General features: G+C 41.3%; 1 protein-coding gene across 5 annotated transcripts in view; it reads left to right on the top strand.

The window, feature by feature from the left end:
• The window catches only part of nrp2a (neuropilin 2a), a 73,741-nt gene extending 63,157 nt beyond the window's left edge, over nt 1-10,584 (top strand). For 2 of the 5 annotated variants that reach the window (XM_086067729.1, XM_086067732.1), the window contains exons 17-18: nt 7,858-7,920; nt 7,990-10,584. In XM_086067729.1, the coding sequence (XP_085923855.1) occupies nt 7,858-7,920; nt 7,990-8,294 (368 nt within the window). In that variant the 3' untranslated portion in view covers nt 8,295-10,584. The other 3 variants (XM_086067728.1, XM_086067731.1, XM_086067730.1) reach the window with 2 other exon arrangements.
• Nucleotides 10,585-20,801: the final 10,217 nt, after the last annotated feature.

Genomic DNA, 20,801 nt, shown 5'->3' with positions numbered 1-20,801 from the left:
AATAAAAGCGAAAATGTTTTTTTTTTTTTTTTTTTTTTACCAAATCTGAAACTAGCAAAAACTAACTATAATTATAGTGAAAATGTCTTTCATTTTAGTCTTTGGTAATTAATTTAACACATGAACCTTTAGGGATGATTTTGTATATTTATTTTGATATTAACTGGAATTAAGGACATTTGAAAGTGAGTCGCACAGAAGTGACGTCATCTAGCAGCAGCCAATAGAAAAGCACCTTCAGATGACGTCGCTCCGAGTCGACAATTTTGTGTGCTTGACTTTTGACTCAAATGGCTCGGATTGCCTGCTTTTTCATCTAACTCAGCCGAAATGCAGCACTAGGTAGGAAATGCATTATTTTATTTTCATTTTACCATAGTGTTTATTAAATATTGCACATATGTAATATACATTTACAAAAAATACAACGAAAAATAATATTGGAACTAACTAAAACTAACCTAAAATTAAACACTAAAACAGAACCACCCTGAAAACTAATTAAAACTAAATAAATGTAAAAAACGAAACTCAAAACAAAATAAAAACTCAAATGAAAATTCCAAAACTATAATAACCCTGGTCCTTACCCCAATCAACGGACATAAACCTGCTTCAGTCGGTGCTCAGTCAGTCAGTGTATTTTTTTCCGGGGCTTTGCGTCATTATGCACTCGCCGGGCATTGTCATTGACGGGAATCGACGATTGGCGGAAGTACCCACCACGTCTGTAATTCATTGTATCCCAGTGGAAACAGGACGATTCTTTGCATAAGTGCAAATGTTGCGTGAAAGGCAAGTGAAATCAAGCACACCTCAGGCAGTCAGATATGAGGAAATCTTTTTCATGATCTCGGTTTGTGGCTCACAGAGCCAGCCTGACGGGTTTTAAATAACTGTCTGCCTCGTGAAAAATATTTAGAGCATCCTGCGGGACGCTACGAGATTGATGTTTGTGCTCTGGCATCTCATAATGTCCTCCAATAAGATAAGAGCTTGGTGGTTGCTGTCACTGCAAATATCACGTATGCCCACCCGTGCTCTCCTACGCCTTTTTTTTCCACAGCATCTCACACAATAATATGGCCACGTATACACACAGCAAGCCTGAGCGTCCCTCCGCTCCGCAACTCACCTAATGAATGTGCACAGTCTGAAGCAGCAGCATCGGCGGCATGCAGCAACACCTTCTGTTGTTAAAAAACAGCTATGCTTCTCTCCTCCAAGTTCACTGTTGCTTTGCAGCCCTTTGAAGTTCTCAGAGTCATATTTGGATCATACTTGAGAAATTAATTTCTTTAGTCCCTGGATTGTAGATATCGATGAAATCTTGGAGTAGAGACTTCTTGGAAAGCGCTTAGGTTAGTTCTTCTAAATAAATGGAGAAGGGGTTCAATCCAGGGGCAACATTGTGAAAAACTTTTGGCTCGTGGAGGAGAGGACTGGCCTGGAGGCTGATGCATGAGAAGAAAGGCAAAGTGAGAAAGCAGAATAACATGAGCTTGAAACCGATCTGCCAAGTCAAGCCAGTTAAATAACAAATCCAGCGAACTCTGGCAGCACTCGATTCCTATGTGGTGTCTTGTGAGTCTTGCATGGTGATGTAGTTGAAGGGCCTAACAAGAAGAAAAAGTGTGCGGGTGCTTTTCAACTAATTATTTCAACTTGCTTTCACACCAAGTCATGTCATTGTGAATATGTGCATTTCCATTGGGCTGATTTCAAATTGATGGTCTTGGTGTGAAAATGTGTCCCCCCAACCCAAAGATGCATTTATGCACATGGATGCATTTGAATATTTCTTTGGCCATTTTTTTCACTCGGCATGCTTGTGCATGCTCAGGTGCACGCCTCCTTTTTGGCATAGAAAATTGAGAATTTCAGAAACTGTAGCGCCACTCCTCTCTCTTCCTGTCGGCCAATTATTCTGTATCTCTCCACCAGGGGGAGGTATTCCCGTTCCTCCCTTCCCCATCCACTGGTATTACATTATGGCTGTTGGGGCCACCCTCCTCATCCTGGCTGTGGCCATCTTGGTCAGAGCTCTTTGTTGCTGCAGACGACACCTAGCCACCCAGAAGAGCCAACAGTCGGTGGCCTATCACAGCTCCTCGCAGTGCTTCCAGTACTCTAATTGGTCCTCCAGTATGGCCGCCCCAGGGGTGGAGCCAGTGCTGACAGTGAGGTTGGACAGCCGAGACCGACACCGCACTCTCTGCTGAAATGAGCCGATTGGCTCGAGCGTTTGACGTCGGTGTCACAAATCACTCAAACTCATCAGGTGACAGCTGCACGGCTGACGATGCAAGTGTACAAAAACAAATTGGTGTACTCACGACTGGATGTCGCTTTGGTTGCTTTTTTTTCCTCGTCGTCTCATTGAGGAGTTTGGTATTGACACCTGTCACACTGTGACCCGCTGATCCTGATGGCAGGGCTGCAGTGGAGGACTGGATGACTTATTTATCTACAGAAGGCCCCGACCATCCTCTTGGAACTCCCCCAGCATTGACTTCTACACAGACTTGTGGGCTGGGTTTAGCCAGCCAGAGCTGCCAAACCACCAGCTAAAACCAGACATCTGAGATACGAGAATGAATCTGGCTGGAGAAATGAACTCTGCTCTTGCTTGGACTTTGGCCTGTTGTAGTGGTGGCAGTGGGAGGGATGGAGGGGATCCATTATCATTTCCAAACAAGCATGTGCACAATTAAGAAATGCTGCTGGTGGGGCTTCAATCAGTGACGGATGCAGTCATCATCAGTGCTCAGTTTTTATGCTCGTCTTTCATAATAAAGCACGTCTCTCCTCTCCCATTTTACGCATCGCACCACCCACTTGCGTTGTTCTCTCCGCATCTTTAGAGCCGCCTGGATAAAAGCCGCAAGGAGCCGATTTAAGTTGTGGGTGTTTTCAGTGGGAATGTGTGCTGGCTTGTAAATAGACACAGCTGTCTATCGTCTACCATCATCCCTCTCTTGATATTTGCGCCTACCAATCCAAGAGTGCCATCAAATCAGCTGCTGTGTATTGCGGTATATTTAATTTCAAGATTGAGCCAAGGCACCATGAAAACCAACAGCAACATGAAGCATTGATGATATCCTTTTTTTTTATTGGCAGTGTTTAACAGGAAAGTAGAACTTATGAGTCCCAGAATATTTCTATATATGAATGCTGAGATATGCTGTCTCCCAATGGTAATTACAGGATTACATTACAGCATATTAATACGGAAGTGCAGAACTGCAACTGTGGAGTAAACATTTTTGACTTCCAACTTGTTCCAACGAGATTGCAAATATGTGCAAACGTACATAGTACCGGTAAATTTTGTAGAGTAAATTTTACTCTGAAAAAGACTAAGTCTAAACAGAGCAAACTTGACTTGTTGAGCCATTTTCAGCAATGAAAAGTTGCCACGTTTTTCCACTTGCTGTCGACTGAAGATGACATCACCTGTGCTGAGGAAGTAGGTAATGACCAATCATGGCTCACCTGTTTTCTGGGTTGGTCAGTAAACTGAGCCATGATTGGTCGTCAGCACAGGTGATGTCATCTTCCGTTGACAGCAAGTGAAACATTAGTATTTAAAGGTATTAATTGTAAATGAAAAATAATGAAGTTACCAAATTATTCTGGACAAAATATTAACTTTTTACTGCTGAAAATGGCTCAATGAGTCAAGTATCCCTTTAATACTCGGAAGAGAGTAAAATATTCAACAACAAAAACTCAACAGTTGAGGAACAATCACAGAACCTCAGGTTGGGAGACCTGCCAACCTAACCACTGACCCATGCCACTCCTACTTGGTGTCAATATATCGCAGGTGTCAGGTGGAATCCTTGTAGCTCATTTTTGGTCTCCTTTGGGACACATCAGCAATATGTTAGCTAGCAACAAGTCTAGCATAGTTCAAGTGCTACAGTGGTTGTCTTCCATGCTGAAGGCTGCGGGCTCATTCCTCAACCCTTGAGCGTATTTTTTTATTTTATTTTTATTTTACTCTCATCCAAGTGTAAAGGTTTACTCTATTTACAGTGGGACCGAATATAGTCTTTTTTTTTTTGTAAAATTTACTCTGAAATTTACTGTGTATCGTACCCTAAATACTAAAAACATAGTATTTTTCCCATAATGCCACAGGGTGTATATTAGGGGTGTTAGAAAAAATCGATTTGGCAATGTATCACGATATTACAGAGCGCAATTTTCTAATCGATTTGGTATGTGGCCGAATCGATTTTTAAACATAATTTTTTTTATGGGAATATTCAACAAAACGTCTTACTGTTCAAACATGAAACAGACTGCAGCCAGTTATATGCCTGAATTTTCAGATAAATAAATACATTTTCATACAAATCTTACAGTGTACATGTACAAGTTTACTGATTAGTGTTTTGTTTTAGTGTTTCGTATCGGGATTAATCGGTATCGAATCGAATCGTGATCTATGAATCGTGATACGAATTGAACCGCCAGGTACTAGGCAATTCACACCTCTAATGTATATGCATGCGCTACTCTTATACCCAGTGGTATTATCGAACAACATACTATGTTTTTAGCATTTAGCCTACAATCACCTTTGAACGTATTTTCAAATCTGGCCGAATGAGTTTGCCATTCAAAAAGGTTTACTCCGCATTGGCAGTTCCACACTTCTGTATGTTAAAAGGAACTCCGATTGTAATGACAAGTTTGCTCTATAGTCTATATTATTTATTTGGTGGTTACTAACATAACTATGAGATTCATTTTACAAAAATTATTTCCAGGTCAAAACATTTTGTAGAAACTTTATTTGGGCGTACGCCGCCATTGTTATTTACGTCGCAACGCATTCTGTGCGTAGTGACGTAGAATGGCAGCTTGCCCTCTGCCGAGCAATGTGAAACGCGTATAAAGAAAGCAAGGTAAGCCTCTGTAGCGTTCCTACAGGGACGATCAAAACTCTTGAATGCATGGTGACAGACGAGAGCACGGCGTGGGTGAGGGTGACTCTCCGGATCGTATGTTGTTTCTTTGGGGTTCTTTTTAAAGCTTTACTCAAATACCATACAAATATGCCTTACAGTGGCTATAATGAGCACCATAAGGATGACATCACATAAACCTACGTAACTGTTTTGCTTTTTGTTTCGTTTTCCACCCACAATCTCATCTTTGATTCTCTTGCAGAAAAAAACAACTTAATAATACTTACTTAACCAATTTACTCTTTTCCTGAACCACTTTTTGTTCTTAATGACTGTGTTTTAACCTACCGAGCTAATACCTGCGGTTAAAACAAGAAAAGAATGCAAAGAAAAGTTTTATGTATAAGTGTGCAGGCTTGTCTCTTAGCATTTGCATATAATTACTTGGAAGTGAGGCTACAAAATGATGCAATGTTTCTTTTAAAATGGAATTGCAGCTCACATGCCACTCTGCAGGATGCACTTTTAGTCACTGCACTTTTGTCTCCAGAGTGGTTTTGGCTGATGCTGTGCTTTTAAATCAGGAGGGGGAGGGACTGGACACCTGGCTTGACACTCTTTCGCTTCAAGCCTCCAATACTTGTAATTAGTTAATGGACAGATAACATTTATTAAGGCTACGCAATGCACTTTTCCCTCCCTCTACTTGCACCACTCTGTAGCCTGCCAAGTTCAGTTGCCCTGGAAACATTTGTAATAACGCTATTGGCCATCGCAGCCCTTCAGATCGAGACGTGTGCCTTGCCAAGCAGTTACTCCCATTCCTGTACGCCTGCCAACCGCAGAGAGTACACAACACACACTTTCACAAAAAGTCTTCACTCACTTTATGCGCACCTCTTAAGCGTAATCGTTTTGATTGTTTTCAAAGGAAGCTTTGTTATCTGATGACAAATTTGCATCTTTATTCACGCAGAATTAACGGTCTTATAACATCACTATGCTACACCTTGACTGTGTTTTTGACAGCAATGTATCATAATGATCTTTCTCTAATTAATAAAGTCATATTTTTCTACAATTTCAAGAGCTGCCTGTCATTGCATTTGTGTCAACACTGTACGACTGCAACAGTTTGTTGGTGCACTTTTTTGTACTGTGCAACAATATTTACAGTCCGCGTGGACAAATGTCCTCGTGGCATTACACATGCACAAAGTGAAAATTGAAGAAAAGAAAATGGCAGTTGTTCCTCCCTTGCAACTACAACAGCTTCCACTCTGCTGGGAAAACTTTCTACATGATGTTGGAGTCTGTTTGTGGGGATTTTTGTTTATTTGCAAAGAAGAACATTTACGAGGCCAGAGGTCACTGATGGTGGCTCAACATTTCTGTCCTACTTTATTCAATTTCCAAAGCTGCTTGATGAGGTTGAAGTCAGGGCTCTCAAGTTCTTCCACACCAAACTATCCATCCATTTCTGAGAGAATTTATTAAGGTCTTGGATTACCTTGACTGTCTTAATTTATCTGATAACTATATTTTGAATGACTTGTTTGACACGTTATACAAACAAACCCTCAGCACAAGCATGTCGCTTCTTAATTGGAGTTCTATTTTATGTCACAATGGGGCTCAGCAGACTTTGGTGTTGACACATGGATTTGCGATCATAAATGGTGAACAGGTTTAAGATTTATGATTATAAGCCCCAAATTTTCCAAGCAGATGTTGGCGCAAAAATCCCTAATAAAGCACCGCACACTGCAGGATAATTGACCTGAGAGATGTGACAATCAAGCCTTTGCTGACTTTGATCAGAAGAGAGGAAAATACTCAGATAAAGCTTGATTCTTGAAATGTGTGTACACCACTTTAAGTCTTTAAAGAGACAATGTGTAGATTTTTTATATTAGTCAATGTTCATTAATTTTAAAAACTTACTATTAATTCATTCACTCCCAGCTATTTTCACTGAAGCAACCCCCTTCGCTCCCGGCTATTTTACTGGATTTTGACTGATTTTTCAAGGCCCACAGAATATTGTGTGCTATTGCTATAAAAACATGGAACCTACCAAAAGAAATATTAGAGTCTCTTCTTTCATCAGGAAAAATGTATATTTGTATCTGTATCTGTTTCTGTTTTTCAGCAATTAGAATATAGCTAAGTTTCATCATTATTCACAAACCTGTTGAAAAATAGCTTGTTGCGTCATGACCCTGGTTGATCTCTTATACTCTGCTGCCACCTGTTGGCCGTTTTTGTAATAACTACCATTGCTTTAAGCGACCTCTTCAGGTCAGAGGCTGCATTAAAGCCTTCTGTATGCTGTAGCATTTAAAAACATATAAATACGTTTTTGGGATGGCAATATTAAAATAGAATGTTTTTACACGTTTTTGGTAGCAAATGAGTTAATTTCAATAATATGCAAAACGAATATGTTCTATCACATTAACATAACTTTAAATTAAATATATATAATCTTAGGTCTAATTATATGACAATGGTGCGCCTTACAGCTGGCATGTTTCGCTAGCAACTTACTGCTTACAACGATGACATGCTGACTCAGCAAAGCTGCCGAAGCAATGATACTGAGCTCCCCCCCCAAAAAAAAATACTTTCTGCTTACGGGCACCCGAAGGAGAAGATCTTTGCAAATGTAGTAATTGGTGGTAGGCTTGCCAAGTGTGATCTCTCTGTGGCACCATACTGCACGTGCTTCAAAATGCAATCGCTCCGAACTTAGGTTGTTGCATTCTGTTAGTTCACCACTAGATGGAACTAAATTCTACACATTGTCCCTTTAAATTGGTCAAATCAAATAAGATTCAGGGGAAACAAAGGGTTCAATTACTTTTGTGTGTATAAAAATGTGTCTGGATCAGTGTAAAGGCAACAAATGTTTTGTGCTTCTCTCTAGCAGTCAAGACACCCAATCCGTTTGGAGATGTGCGGTTGGACAGAGGCAGGGCACCACTGGGTGGAGGTAAGCAAATAAATCTCTTTTCTTCAGATGTACAAAATTCCCAATTGACACACTTTGGTGCTGTCCTAGGTTTGCAGTTTCCAGATTGGAACACAGCATCTCCGTCGTTGGACCCTCCAGTGACTCCGGCCTCAGAGAAGGACAACTCGTGGCTGTACACGTTGGACCCCATTCTGGTCACCATCATTGTCATGAGTTCCCTAGGGGTACTACTGGGGGCCGTGTGTGCGGGCTTCCTTCTTTACTGCACCTGCTCCTACAGCGGCCTGTCCTCACGCTCCTCCACCACACTGGAGAACTACAACTTTGAACTGTACGACGGACTCAAGCACAAGGTCAAACTCAACCAGCAGCGCTGCTGCACCGAGGCGTGAGGAGGAAACGAGCGTATCAGTTTTGCGAAAACCTCTCACTATTTTCTTCATTTGCTCCTAGCTTCACTTTAGTGTCGGAGACAGATCCCTGGACACATGGACAAGTTCAAGTGAGCTCTCCTTTTCCTGTTTGGAAACAATGGCACAGTCCATTATTTTGTGGTGAAAGCAACAATGTGAAAAACCCTGAGGTCTGCACGATGGATTGCTCCATTCCAAGGCCTCGGACATGGAAATATCTACACATATCAACTTTAGATTCCCGCCCCACCAAAAGACAACTGTTTCTAAATGATCATCATAGATTTGTAAGAGTTCTAGTTTTGAAAGTGCTCATACAAAATATTGTGTTGGAAAGGTGGTAGGTTAGGAACGTGCTTAGCAAGCATCATTTTTGGCTCAAACGTGTGAACATGTTGGCCTGCAGCTCAGCTCTTCTGTCTGGCCTGTTGACTTTTTGTTCCATTGTGGACTCTGCTCCTCACTGGGCATGCCTTTGCTGTGGTATTTTTAGTCACTGACGTGCGTCAACTTTATATTTCTACACTCACTCTCTTTCTGTTTAATGTTTCTGTTCTGGCCCATGGCCAATTAGCTGATAAGTAGGGGACGAGGCACTGAAAGTGGGGGCGTGAAGGTTAGTGCGGTGGTGTGTTTTTTTTAATTACAGGGAGAGTTATAGTCGTTGCAGACTGAAGGTCATGTTTTCTTTGTACTTAATGGAGAAAGGTCAAGGAGTTTTGCTGAGTGCAACCTATGGATTGCCGCCGAGAGCAGGAACTGACGACTGTGGAGGAAAGAGAAACAAGGCGAAGCAGAGCAAGGCCGCCAGTGACGCAACACTGACCAAGCACTGCCAAAGACAAGAAGTGAACATGCAGCCAGAAAGTTCTCATCTCGAGATGCCAATGGACACACATCAAGCCTTAAACTGAAAATGTTGAGCAAGCGTACTGAGGAGGAGACACCAAGGTGAGAGCGCATCCCGCTTTGGACCAGAGAAGCCATGATTTGAAGGACCTATCCCACCGCAATCAAAAACATTCACTGCACAAACCTCACTCAACTATTGTCAGCTGTCACAAAGCAAGTTGGGCAGTTGTTTTGAATAGACCCCGCACGCACACGAATGGACTAAGTCTCAAGATGGCAATTGGGAGAGAAAATATTGATTGTGCACAACAGAACACCGACACGATTGGCTTGTACATATACATCTGCAAAGAACAAAGGTCACTCTGACACACACACACAAAACTAAGAACGAAGGCTGCCACAGTAATCCCCCACTATATTGCAGTTTAGTCTTCACGGATTTGTAATTGGAACACGTTCCTCTGAAATATAGCGGCACCCACAGCCTACCACAAATTGTCCTTATTGAGTGTCATCCTCCTGAAGCGCTGAAAATGGTTTGCTGCCACATTCTTATGACACAGACAAGGTAATTATTTTGTAAAGTAAGTTAGAACACCATAGTGTAATACTGATGCAGTAGTATGAACTGCTTGTGTGGGGAAAACACGTGTAGGCCATAACTATAAAATTCTGAACAGGATAAACAGTAAGTATGGTGTTAATTGAGCATACTAATTCATATTAATGCCACAAATGTGTCGTAGTAATATATCAGTGCTGCGTCCCAATGTCGTAGATCTTTATTTTCATTGTATTGCACAGCTGATTTATCATCAAGTTTTGCATATTCACTCATGGTAATTACCTTTACTTACATGTATTTATGAAAAATAGGGTCTGGTATTTTAGTATTTTCACTTTTTGCTGCAGTTTTCGGAACATAACACTCGCAAAAAAAAAACTGGGATCCCTTATCCCTGAGGTATATATTTGAGCCTGGTGACGTTATGAAGAAACACACCTACAATGAAGTCCATGTTTTACACACACTCAATATTTCATCTCAATCATACACACACGCACACAAACAAGACCTCTCCTCTGAGGCCCACATCTCTGGACCCCACTGACTCTCTTCAAAGTGCCTTGGAGCCTCGGGGATCCAGCTTGCCTTTGGATCCAGTTCCAGACAGTCGCATGACACTGAGAGTGACCATAACAGCACCCCCTTTGACTGAGGAGGGCCAAACGCATTTGAGAACGAGACGTCCTCTTGCACTGCTTGGACTGCTGCTGCTGCTGCTGCTGTTGTTGTTCTTGTTGTTGTTCTTGTTGTTTTAAAGGGGTCTTTGTACAGAAATGCTCTTTTTATAATTGTTTTGTTTATTGTTATGATTATTTAATAAAGGATTTATACCGTAATAGATAACAAGCCAGCATCGTTTTTTCTCACCATCTAACTTGACTTCCCTGTAGACTTTTCAAAACAAACTTTCACTTTTAATTGCAAAAAAACACAATAATTGCCCACAAACTTATGCTGTCACATACAAAGATGTTATTTTGTGTTGACTGCCTGCCACACTGGGCCTCTAATCTCCCCATGAACTCCCATTAGTCTGGACCTCTGGTGGCCCTCATTTAGAGCGCCTCCATCAAAGCTTTGAAGTGCGTGGCATCTCAGCCTCAGCCGCCCAACCAGACCCTACCCCCAACCACACACACAAAAATATACCTTGCAATTACTCTCGTTCTCTTTTCTACAGTGTGCAAAGTCTCCCACACACGGTTCCATTTATCCACACAGTCGTTCCTCACCTAAAAGTAAAGCTTGTTAGCAAACACAGCCACAAACTGCCAAAGCTTCTGTGCCATTTCTTTGTGGATGCCTGTAATGCAGCCGAAGATTATTTGCACGAGACTCTTGGGAGGAGCCGTGCAGTTGTGACGAACGATTAAATGAGCGGGCTCAAATTAGCTCTGCATTATTTAGCTACTTCGCACTCCTGAAATGTGTTTTTTATTCACTGTCAAACATGCAGACGTCATAGCTTATTAACTATGACAACATGTAACCACTCAGTAAGTATGGAATAGTAGCACAGGGTTGCCTGTCAGAGGTGTGCGAAAGCTGAAGGTGCATATGTTGACGCCTTGCAGCAGTGGTGGCAGTTAGCGGGCTCCGGTCCGTGACGCGACACAGCAGGCCAATTACTGCCTCTGAATACAACGCAGACCCTCACCAGTCCACACTGGAGGAGTGTAACGCCATCTGCTCATGAGTTTGATTGATCCCGGCAGAACAGTCATCACCATATCACACAAACGGGAAATTACCCGAGTGGCCAGATTGTCATTGTTCCATGCCACCATGCCTTTTCTCAAGCAAATCTAACTTAACTTTATTTTCTTGTTTGTGTGTAAGCCAAATTGCACATTTTCTTTTTTTCTTTTTATCAAAATGTAAACTGCAGGGCCTTTTTCTTTCCTTCACCAGATCAGAGAGTTTTTCGCCTCTGAAGCCTTCAAAAGAAAAAACCCTGGCGCCATGTAAAGTGATAGGCCAGATTGCAGAGGGAACCGATTTCAGGGTTGCGCTACAGGAAGTGACTGGAACGCACAGCCAATTATTTTGGAGGTAATCTGAAATGATCAAGATATAGGAGCAGGTCATTTCACAGTCATTACAGTTCAACAAATACTAGTATGCAGTGTGTATGGATACAATAGAAGGCAGCACGATGGACTCACAGTATGCATGTCTCACAATGTAGTGGTCCCAGGTTTGAATCTCATGCAGCTCAGGCCCTCTGTGGAATTGTATTGTTCTTCCCATGCTTGTATGGGTTTTTACTGCAGCCCCCACCCCTCACCACCACCATTTCCGAAAAACGTGCATGTTAGACTGCTTGTAGATGCAAAATTGTCCATAGGTGTGAATGTGAGCGTGAAGCAACTACACTGTAATGAATTGACTGTAGAATTTACAGGAAATAACTGGCAAAAAAGTTAATTATTGTAAAATCTCAGTACATTACTCTATTTATTTATTTTTTACAAGTATTTACTGTACATAAATTAAAGTTACTTTCTGTATTTACTTTTACAGCAATTCACTGTAATCTCACTGCATGTCTTTGGAATGTGGGATTAGACCAGCGCACCCGGAGAAAACCCACACAGGCTCGGGGAGAACATGCGAACATACAGCAAATTACTGTACTTTGTTTTTCCCCATAATGCACGTTGTTTTAACTATAATGCATTGCTGTATACAGTTAAATACTGTAAAATTAAAAAACAAGAAAATGCTGCAATTTTTTACTGTAGATTTTACAGAATTTTTTTACAGTGTAGTCCAAAATGTGGCCCACTCACCAAAGTCAGCTGGCATAAGCTCCAGCTAACCTGCAACCTACACTGTAAAAAACAACCAAAACAAAAAAATATTTTTTTTAAACTGTAATCTTCCAACAGCTGGGGCGCCAGGAAAATCCTGTGAAATAACAAAAAAGAACTTTCTCGTAAAAAAAAATGAAAAATCGAAAATTACTCTTGTAAAAACAGCTTTTTCCATAATTAAAGTACAGTTTTTAACTATAATTTTAACAAGATTAATATAACAGTATATGACACAAAAAAATATGTGATTAATCTTTCAAAACATGATTAAGTGTTGAAAAACTAGATATTGGGTTTAAAATGGCAACAGTTTACTGTTAGGGTAATTCATTTATATAGCTTTTTTTCTTCCCTTACAAGGCTCTCAAACCGCTTTACATTTTGACTAGTCATTCACCTTCTGATGACACAGCATTAAGAGTTCACTATTTTGCTCAAGGATATTCAACATGTTCACCATGTTTTTTAAATAATTATTATTATTCTATTTTAAATTCTGCTCTTCGATTCTCGCACTGATTGCACTCTGGACTGTAGTGTGAAATACTAGCATACGCGCAGCCAATCGGTGTATTAAACATACGCAGTTATTATGGCACAGTAGTGGTATTTTTTAGAAATGTAGGAGTCACTGCCAGGGGTATAAATGACCGAAAACAAAACAGTGTAGAACATAGTGTCCACAGCTGGGCATTGTTTGAATTTGAATGCATTCACCTGCACCATTCATCATTCAATAGGGCCACTGGCCACACCAAAATTTAGAAAAATCATTGTTTTGCTTTGCTTATACTTGGTAGTGTTGATCCGTAAGCCCAATTGTTTGCTTTTGCATATTATTCACCCTCTTAAGCTCTTAGATGTCCTTTCAAAATAAATATTAATAGAATGAATGCTACCATCTAGGACATTACAAAGGTTGTAGTTATTTTTCATTTCAAAAAACAATTGTCAATTCACAAAGAAATTATGGTCAAATTAAGGGGTTTTTTTAACGTTAATTTTGCAGCAAATATAAATGGTTTTATTTTCATTTTTTAGGGTTTTAAAGTTGAATTTTACATTTTATTCTATTAAATAACAGACAAATATTTGTGAAATTACAATTTTAACAATCAATATATGTATTTCTAATGGAGTTTTTGGTTGTTGTTTTTATAAAGAACAGAAATATTGTGTTTTTACTAGTGCTGTCAAAGTTAAAACATTAACTGATTAATTAATCACACAAAAATATCGCATTATTCATGAATTAACGCAGATTAATTGTACAATTAATTCTGATTACAGATGATCCTTTAGCGTGACAGCGGATGGCTTTGTTTAAGGTAGCACAGGTTGTTTGAACAATAAACATAATTACATGCATTAAAGTAAAGCATTAAATAAATGTTTGTGTATGACATTCAGAATATTTGTTCATGACAAAATATTGGGGTTATTTTTTCCCCATTTTAAATTATGCAAGTACAGTGGTAACTCGGTGTTTGAACATAATTCGTTCCTGCGAAGTGTTCAAAGTCCGAATTGTTCAACCTCCGAAAAAAAATTCCCATAGGAAATAATGTAAATGCAATTAATCCGTTCCCAAGCTCCAAAAACAGAACATTTTAATTTATATTTATGTTTTTTTACATTTACACTATGTACAATATTTAAACAATAAAAAATACCTTGCCTTTTTTGTTGTGGTGTGATGGCATCAGTGGATGATAAATGCTATGTTAATGCTTGCTTTAAACCCTGAGTTTGTGTATTTTACATTGAGCATATTGTTAGACTACTAAGCGGTCCTTCCGTGCATTGTTGAACAGCTAAGGGGGGTCCTCGTGCCAGTATTTACAGAAGTAGTCACGGTAGTTACAAGTGCTCGATAATCTCCTTCCTAATTCCTTTGTGGTTCGTAGCACTGTATGTTTTTCTTTGCTGCCACTGGCATTGTTGTCTTTCTTTGGGCCCATGGTGAAGAAAATTGTCGTGGAAAAATCAAAATGCACTCGCGAGTATGGAGCACCTCTGGAAGTTTTCACAATCTGACTGGAAATGAGCAGTGCATCGTCTCAACTACCGCAACTTGAACATTCAGTATTGCTCGGCTTCGCTTGACTTCACTCGGCTACCCGTTTTCAAGGTACGTTTGGCTTAACTTGTTTGAACTCCGAAAATGAGTTCAAACTCCGAGGCATTTTTTACTCCGATTTTTTGGTTGAAGTCCGAGTTCCGAGACGTTCAAACTCCGAGTTTCAACTGTAATTCATTGATTAGAAAAAGAGGAGGATGAGCGTGTGCAGTGAAAATGTTGAAGACATCCTCATAACATTAAATGTCAAAATAATTAACACATAACCGGTGCTCTTCAAATTTGGCGGGGGAAAAATATTGATAAAAAAGCCTTTTTTATTAAGTGATTAATCGTGATTAATCAAAATTGTAACATGTGATTAATCTGATTTAAAAAATGTAATCGTTTGACAGCTCTAGTTTTTACAGTTACAGTGATTTCATGTTATTTTACATTTGACATTTAAAATCAGAGTTTATTTTTGTAAATTAAAGATTTTTAAAATACATAATAAAATGTAAAATAAAAAGTAAAATTCTGTTGTATTAAAGTTTTTTTACAGTGTAAAGAGGAAGAGCACTCGAGAAAATGGATAGATGGCTACAAATCAAGTATCTCTATCTACAATAGTACAACTGCATTTAACCCCAGCAAATAGCATAGAGAGTTATGAATATTAATGGCAGAGAACGCCTCCTTTCTGGAGAAATTTCAGAGAGCATAACTCCTCGGTTTTCTCCTTTATGCGTCCTCAAAGAGAGTCTGAAGTCAGAAGAACAGAACCACCTGGAGACGAAACCTTGCCGCGTCTTTCAACAGCATCCAACGCGCTGTCACAAACTGCAGCAGCAATGCATAAACACATGCAGAGACTGACACTTCAGTTACCAAATACGTTTCGTGCACACATCAGAGCACACCAACCCACCCGTCCCAGTGGTCTTGCTGGGAAGGGGGCCCAGATAATCTTGTTGGGTCTGCCAGTGGTTCAAAGCACCTACAGTATGTGGGTCAGTGTATATAGAATGTGTGTTTGTGTGTATGCACATGCGTGTGCGTTGCCAGGGTCTTGTACAGGCACAAGACAGACCGTCACTTTCCTGCATCTGTACCATTATCATCAGCACACCACCAGAGGATCCTCCCTCTCAAAACAAATACATGGAGGAAATTATGAAGTTCACAGATCTAAACTAGGCCAAACCAACACAGAGGAAATGAACTTCTTCTGAGACCATGTACGAAAACCTTTTGTTTAGTCGTATTATACACAGCAGATTTGCAGAGTGACCACTAATCCAACCCGATTTGTGTCAGAAAAGTTGCTGGCAGGGTTGGTGGAACACCTCTCACGTTACATCCTACTCCTGTTGTGGCTTTTTTGCAACAGTTTAGCTGGTTTTTTTTTTTGCTTACTTAATTTCCTTATGATGTATGTATGAACTCTTGATCTAAGAGACAAAATGGCTAAATTTGTGTTTGTCAATCAGATGTTGAAAGCGATGCTGTTGACGCCGTGATTTTGTTTGAAATGCTGTCAGTGTATGAACGAACCAGACAAGTCTCATACTCGCATTTAAAAGAGGTGTGTCGTCATGTCTGTTAATATCTCAACAAATGTGTCAATCTAAGGGGGAAACAAATAAGTTAGTAGAGGTAATGATTTAACCCTGACAAAGGGGCTGTCAAAAATACATCTGGAGCAAATAACGTGAAAGAAGCAAATAAATAGTTGTGCTCATCATTGAAACCCAATTTCTGGCATAAGTGCAACATCCTTGATATCTTATTTAATTAAAAAGGGACATTCCATCAGAAATATTGCCAATGGGAATGCGAAGAGATGCAACAGAATAACTTGTGAAATTGGGGAGTATAATGCTTGTTAATGCATCATTGCATGCAGCATGGTGAAGTAGGGGGTTAGCACATCTCCTTCACTGTTGACGTTTGAATCTATGTTCAGGCCCTCGTGTGGTGTTTGTATGTGCTTGCGTGGGTTTTCTCTGGGTGCTCCGGTTTCCTCCCACATTCCAAAGACATGCATGTCAGGTTAATTGAACACTCTAAATTGTCCCTAGGTGTGATTGTGAGTGTGGATGGTTGTTTGTCTCTGTGTGCCCTGCGATTGGCTGGCAACCAATTCAGGGTGTACCCTGCCTACTGCCCGAAGCCAGCTGGGATAGGCTCCAGCGCCCCCCGCGACCCTTTTGAGGACAAGCGGTTAAGAAAATGGATGGACGGATGGATGGAATAACTTGATCGTGACTTTTTTTTGTCATGTCCACTGCAGAAATAAAGTTCACACTATGCAATGGAATACTTATGGTTTCTTACCTTATAGTGAAAGTATAGTTAACTATACAGTGCTGTTAGTGAAGTGTGCAGTCCTGACTTACGAGCATCTATTGTACGTTAGTGAAGTGTGCACCTGTGCAAAAGGTCACTGTGCTGCCTCCGTCTAGGAATGTGTATGACACATCACTTTCTTGGCCTATACTTGGCCAGGAACAATGGCAAGGATGGTGTCGCCAGCCGTGTTGTCAGCCCTGCTTTCATCAGCTGATTCCACGTAGTTGCTGTACACAGATGGCAGTTTTTCTTCTGCAACAGGCTTGTTTTTGTCCTCCACATGCAGCACCCTTGGATGAGTTAGCGAACATACTACACGTTTTTTTTCTTTTGACAGAACTTGCTCTTGTGACCTTGTTTGAGGCAACTAAAGCAGAGTCCCTTTTTCCGGAGAACTCTAACTTGTCTTTGTGGAGGGATTTATTCAATTTCTTGCATTGTTCTATTATATGATAACCTTGGCAGAAGAGACAAGGTTTTACAAAAGCACTGTTTGTTATACTGTCTTTATTTCCGCCATCGTAACTGTAAAGTGATTGTTTACTGGTGTAGCATTCGTTGTGAAAATGGCTTTGCCATGTCTCTTTTCAGTTGAGTGGCTCAACTAAGACTTGGACTGACATTTAGGATTTTCTATAACATCACCATTTTCTGGATCAACCACAGCCAGAGCCTCAAAGTTGGTGTACCTGACCAGATCTTCAAAAGTGGGACTTCCTCCATCTTGTCTGATCCAAACGACATTCTTTCTCCACTCAGTTCTCAGCTGGTAAGGGAGTTTGTGGAGGATGGCTGATATGTTTTTGACACTATTCAACTGCTCCAGGTGGTTCACGTCTTTCATGGCGTTGAGGCAGGCAGGTGATGAGTAAGAACAAATCCATGTAGAGCTTCACCATCTTCCATCTTCATAGACGGCCAGTTCAAAGCTTTGCTATGCTCGAGCAACCTTGTAAGGGTCACCGTACTGTTCCTCCAGTAGCTTCTTGCTTCACGGTATCCTTGTGCTGGTTCCGTTTGCCGCCGTTGTATGGCTCCAAATAGTATAAACCAGTGGTGTCCAAACTCGGTCCTTGAGGGCCTGAGTCCAGCAGGTTTTGGATGTTTCCCTGGTCTAACCTGTTTCCAATGAACAGGATTGTTATCAGGCTTATGCAGAGCATGCTAATAAGCTTCAGGTGTGTTGGAGAAGGGAAACATCCTAAACATGCAGGACTCCGGCCCTCGAGGACCAAGTTAGGACACGATCTCTGTCGTCCACTGTCTTTGCCTCCACTCCATGATGAAATTATGACATAAAGGGATTGTATTCCATTGGATCTCCTTTGAAGACAGTAATGATCTGTGGTGGCAAACTGGTGAGATTCTGTTGCTTTACTAGGAACTCCGTAATATCATTTTGCCGTCGTAAGACTGTTCCTTTTTTGTCGCTTAACTCTGTGTGTCTGTGGTACTTTTGCCCCTTACTTCTTCTCGGGCATCAGAACATTTAGGCTGTTCCACACATGTTGCTTTGGACTTCAATATTCTTGTCTTGTATTGCGGACTTGCTCAGACCACCTTTGACCCTTTTCTATCTGTATGGTGTCATACTTGACGTTTCGTACTTTTTTAGCTGCTCCATTGCTGCTTTTTTGGCTGTTTCAAGTTTATCCTCCCATTCCATCGGCGATACTTTAAGCATGTACTTGTCATGAGGGACGTGAGCAATTGAGGGATGGCGGACCCAAATGCAGGATGTGACTAGACTGGTCGCAATGACTGGAATGAGCGTGACATGACAGGACCTGATTTGCCTTGACATGCTGTGGAGTGGCTATGACTTGGCTGGGTTAATGGCTTAGCTGTGGCTGTGACGATGTTTTGGCTGTGGCTGTGACGAAGACTTGGCTTTGACGATGGATGGCTGTGGCTGTGACGAAGACGACTTGGCTGTGACGACGACGACTTAGCTGTGGTGACGACGACTTGGCTGTGACGACGACTTGGCTGTGACGACGACTTGACACACGAACTCCCACACATAACGTAGACAATGCCCCCACACTGACTGACCAAACTAGCCCACAAACTAAATACACCTCTGCTAATTACTTGACAAGACACACCTGGGGAAGACACAAGCGGCTGAGGGCACTGATAGGTTGACACACAGGCAGACGTGGTTACACATAACGAGGCGAGGGGAAAGACAAGGATCACAAAACAAACAGAACACTGAACCCTCAGACAACAAAGAACATGAACACCCAAATAAAACAAACAAAAACTCAACCCCACAGAACCGAAACGTTACAGTCCCCCCTCCCCAAGGGACAGCGGCAGGCTGCAGGGATTGCACCGCCTGAGGTGGATCCGATGGCGGCCGCAGGACTCGCACCGCCAGTATTCTTTCCTGCTCTGAAATGATGTCAGTTTTGTTTGCTGATTCCTATTGACTCTTCATTCCTGGTGTGATCATAAACGGTTCGTAAGCTATGAGTAGTGAGGGAGCTGGGAGATGAGGTGTTGGCTTGTGTGGGATAAGATCCCTGATGTTCTTGGTGTGAGTGGGTGGCTGTTAATGGCACAGCTAATATTTTATGCCTGTGTATGTGTGCTGCTGTAATGTGGTGACGCCCTTTTGTGATGGTGCCATAGTGAAAAAAATAGAAAGTAGATTTAAAGCCCCATGCTGCTGTGTTGAGCGTCAGCTAAAAATCATCTCACCGCACCTTTCTGGATATTATTACGCAGGAAACGGGAAAGAGCAGTTCCTATTTTGAAACGTTTATCTCTCATGTCTCTGCATGATACCTTTTGGGTGCCACTCACAACAACCACCACCTTAACACAAGCTTGAGCACTCAGACTACACACAAAGTGAATCAAAGAGGAAAAGGTGCATGCAAGTGAGAAAACAAATGGTATGGTAGTGAAACAGTCCCGCTGCTTAATAGCAAAAAGTGAAGGGGCTTGCTCGTTTTGCTTATCAGTTCTTCTGAAGATACAGTTTGCGTCCCCCGAGACATAACAGTACCAGGCCACTGGGGCGTACGAAGAAAGTCAATATAAACACATCATGGTCGAATAAGCAAGCCACACAAAAGGCCTTCCTCCCATGACCAAGGCCACACTCAAAGTCATAAAACAGGAAGAATGGCAACAGATACTGTGAACACCCTCTGGCAAATGTCAAATCAATATCCTGTCTTTATTTTGTTGCAACTGTTTTGACTTGGCGTCATCATGGGATTATTTGTAAATGCAAAACCTCTCAGAGGATGGACGCAGGGGAGCGTGCACCACCTGCCGAAACCTCCAAACACACCTGGGGAGGAAAAATAACAAGTGTAGGCATATGAGTGCGTGGGCGGATGGATGCTGTGTGTTTGTAAATTATAGAGGATGTGTGTGTCTCTCGTGCACGTGTGCGCCTGCTTGTGTACTTGTTTTGCAGTAACTGCGGGAGATCTGCCACCCCCGCCTATGCAACATGTTCACCTTAAGTTGTTATGGTAACAACCTGAAGCATTGGCATGGATGCAGCATTCTAGCGAACTTTACGCATGATGCGCCAAAGAAAGTAGGCGTAAAATTAGTGTGCTGTGTAAAACTTTATCCAATAACAGGTGCATCTGAATAAATTAGAACCATGAGGGAAACCAAATTAATTCCAGGGGCTCTGTTTTCTTTATCAGGTGCCCATGTGCTCAGCTTTAAAAGATGCGCATGAGCTCCGTGAACGTGTGTGGTGCATGTCATTGTATATCTTTAATTAATACATATGACAACTGTCATGATGGATGTGGGTGGTTGAGGGATGGCGGACCCAAATGCAGGAAAATAAGGCA

This window comes from Leptonotus elevatus, chromosome 2 (genome assembly GCF_054856555.1).
Source record: "Leptonotus elevatus isolate MCC_2025b chromosome 2, RoL_Lele_1.0, whole genome shotgun sequence".
Classification (NCBI taxonomy): Eukaryota; Metazoa; Chordata; class Actinopteri; order Syngnathiformes; family Syngnathidae; genus Leptonotus; species Leptonotus elevatus.
Note: the sequence above shows the minus strand (reverse complement) of the source record. Positions and strands in the feature narration are given on the sequence as shown.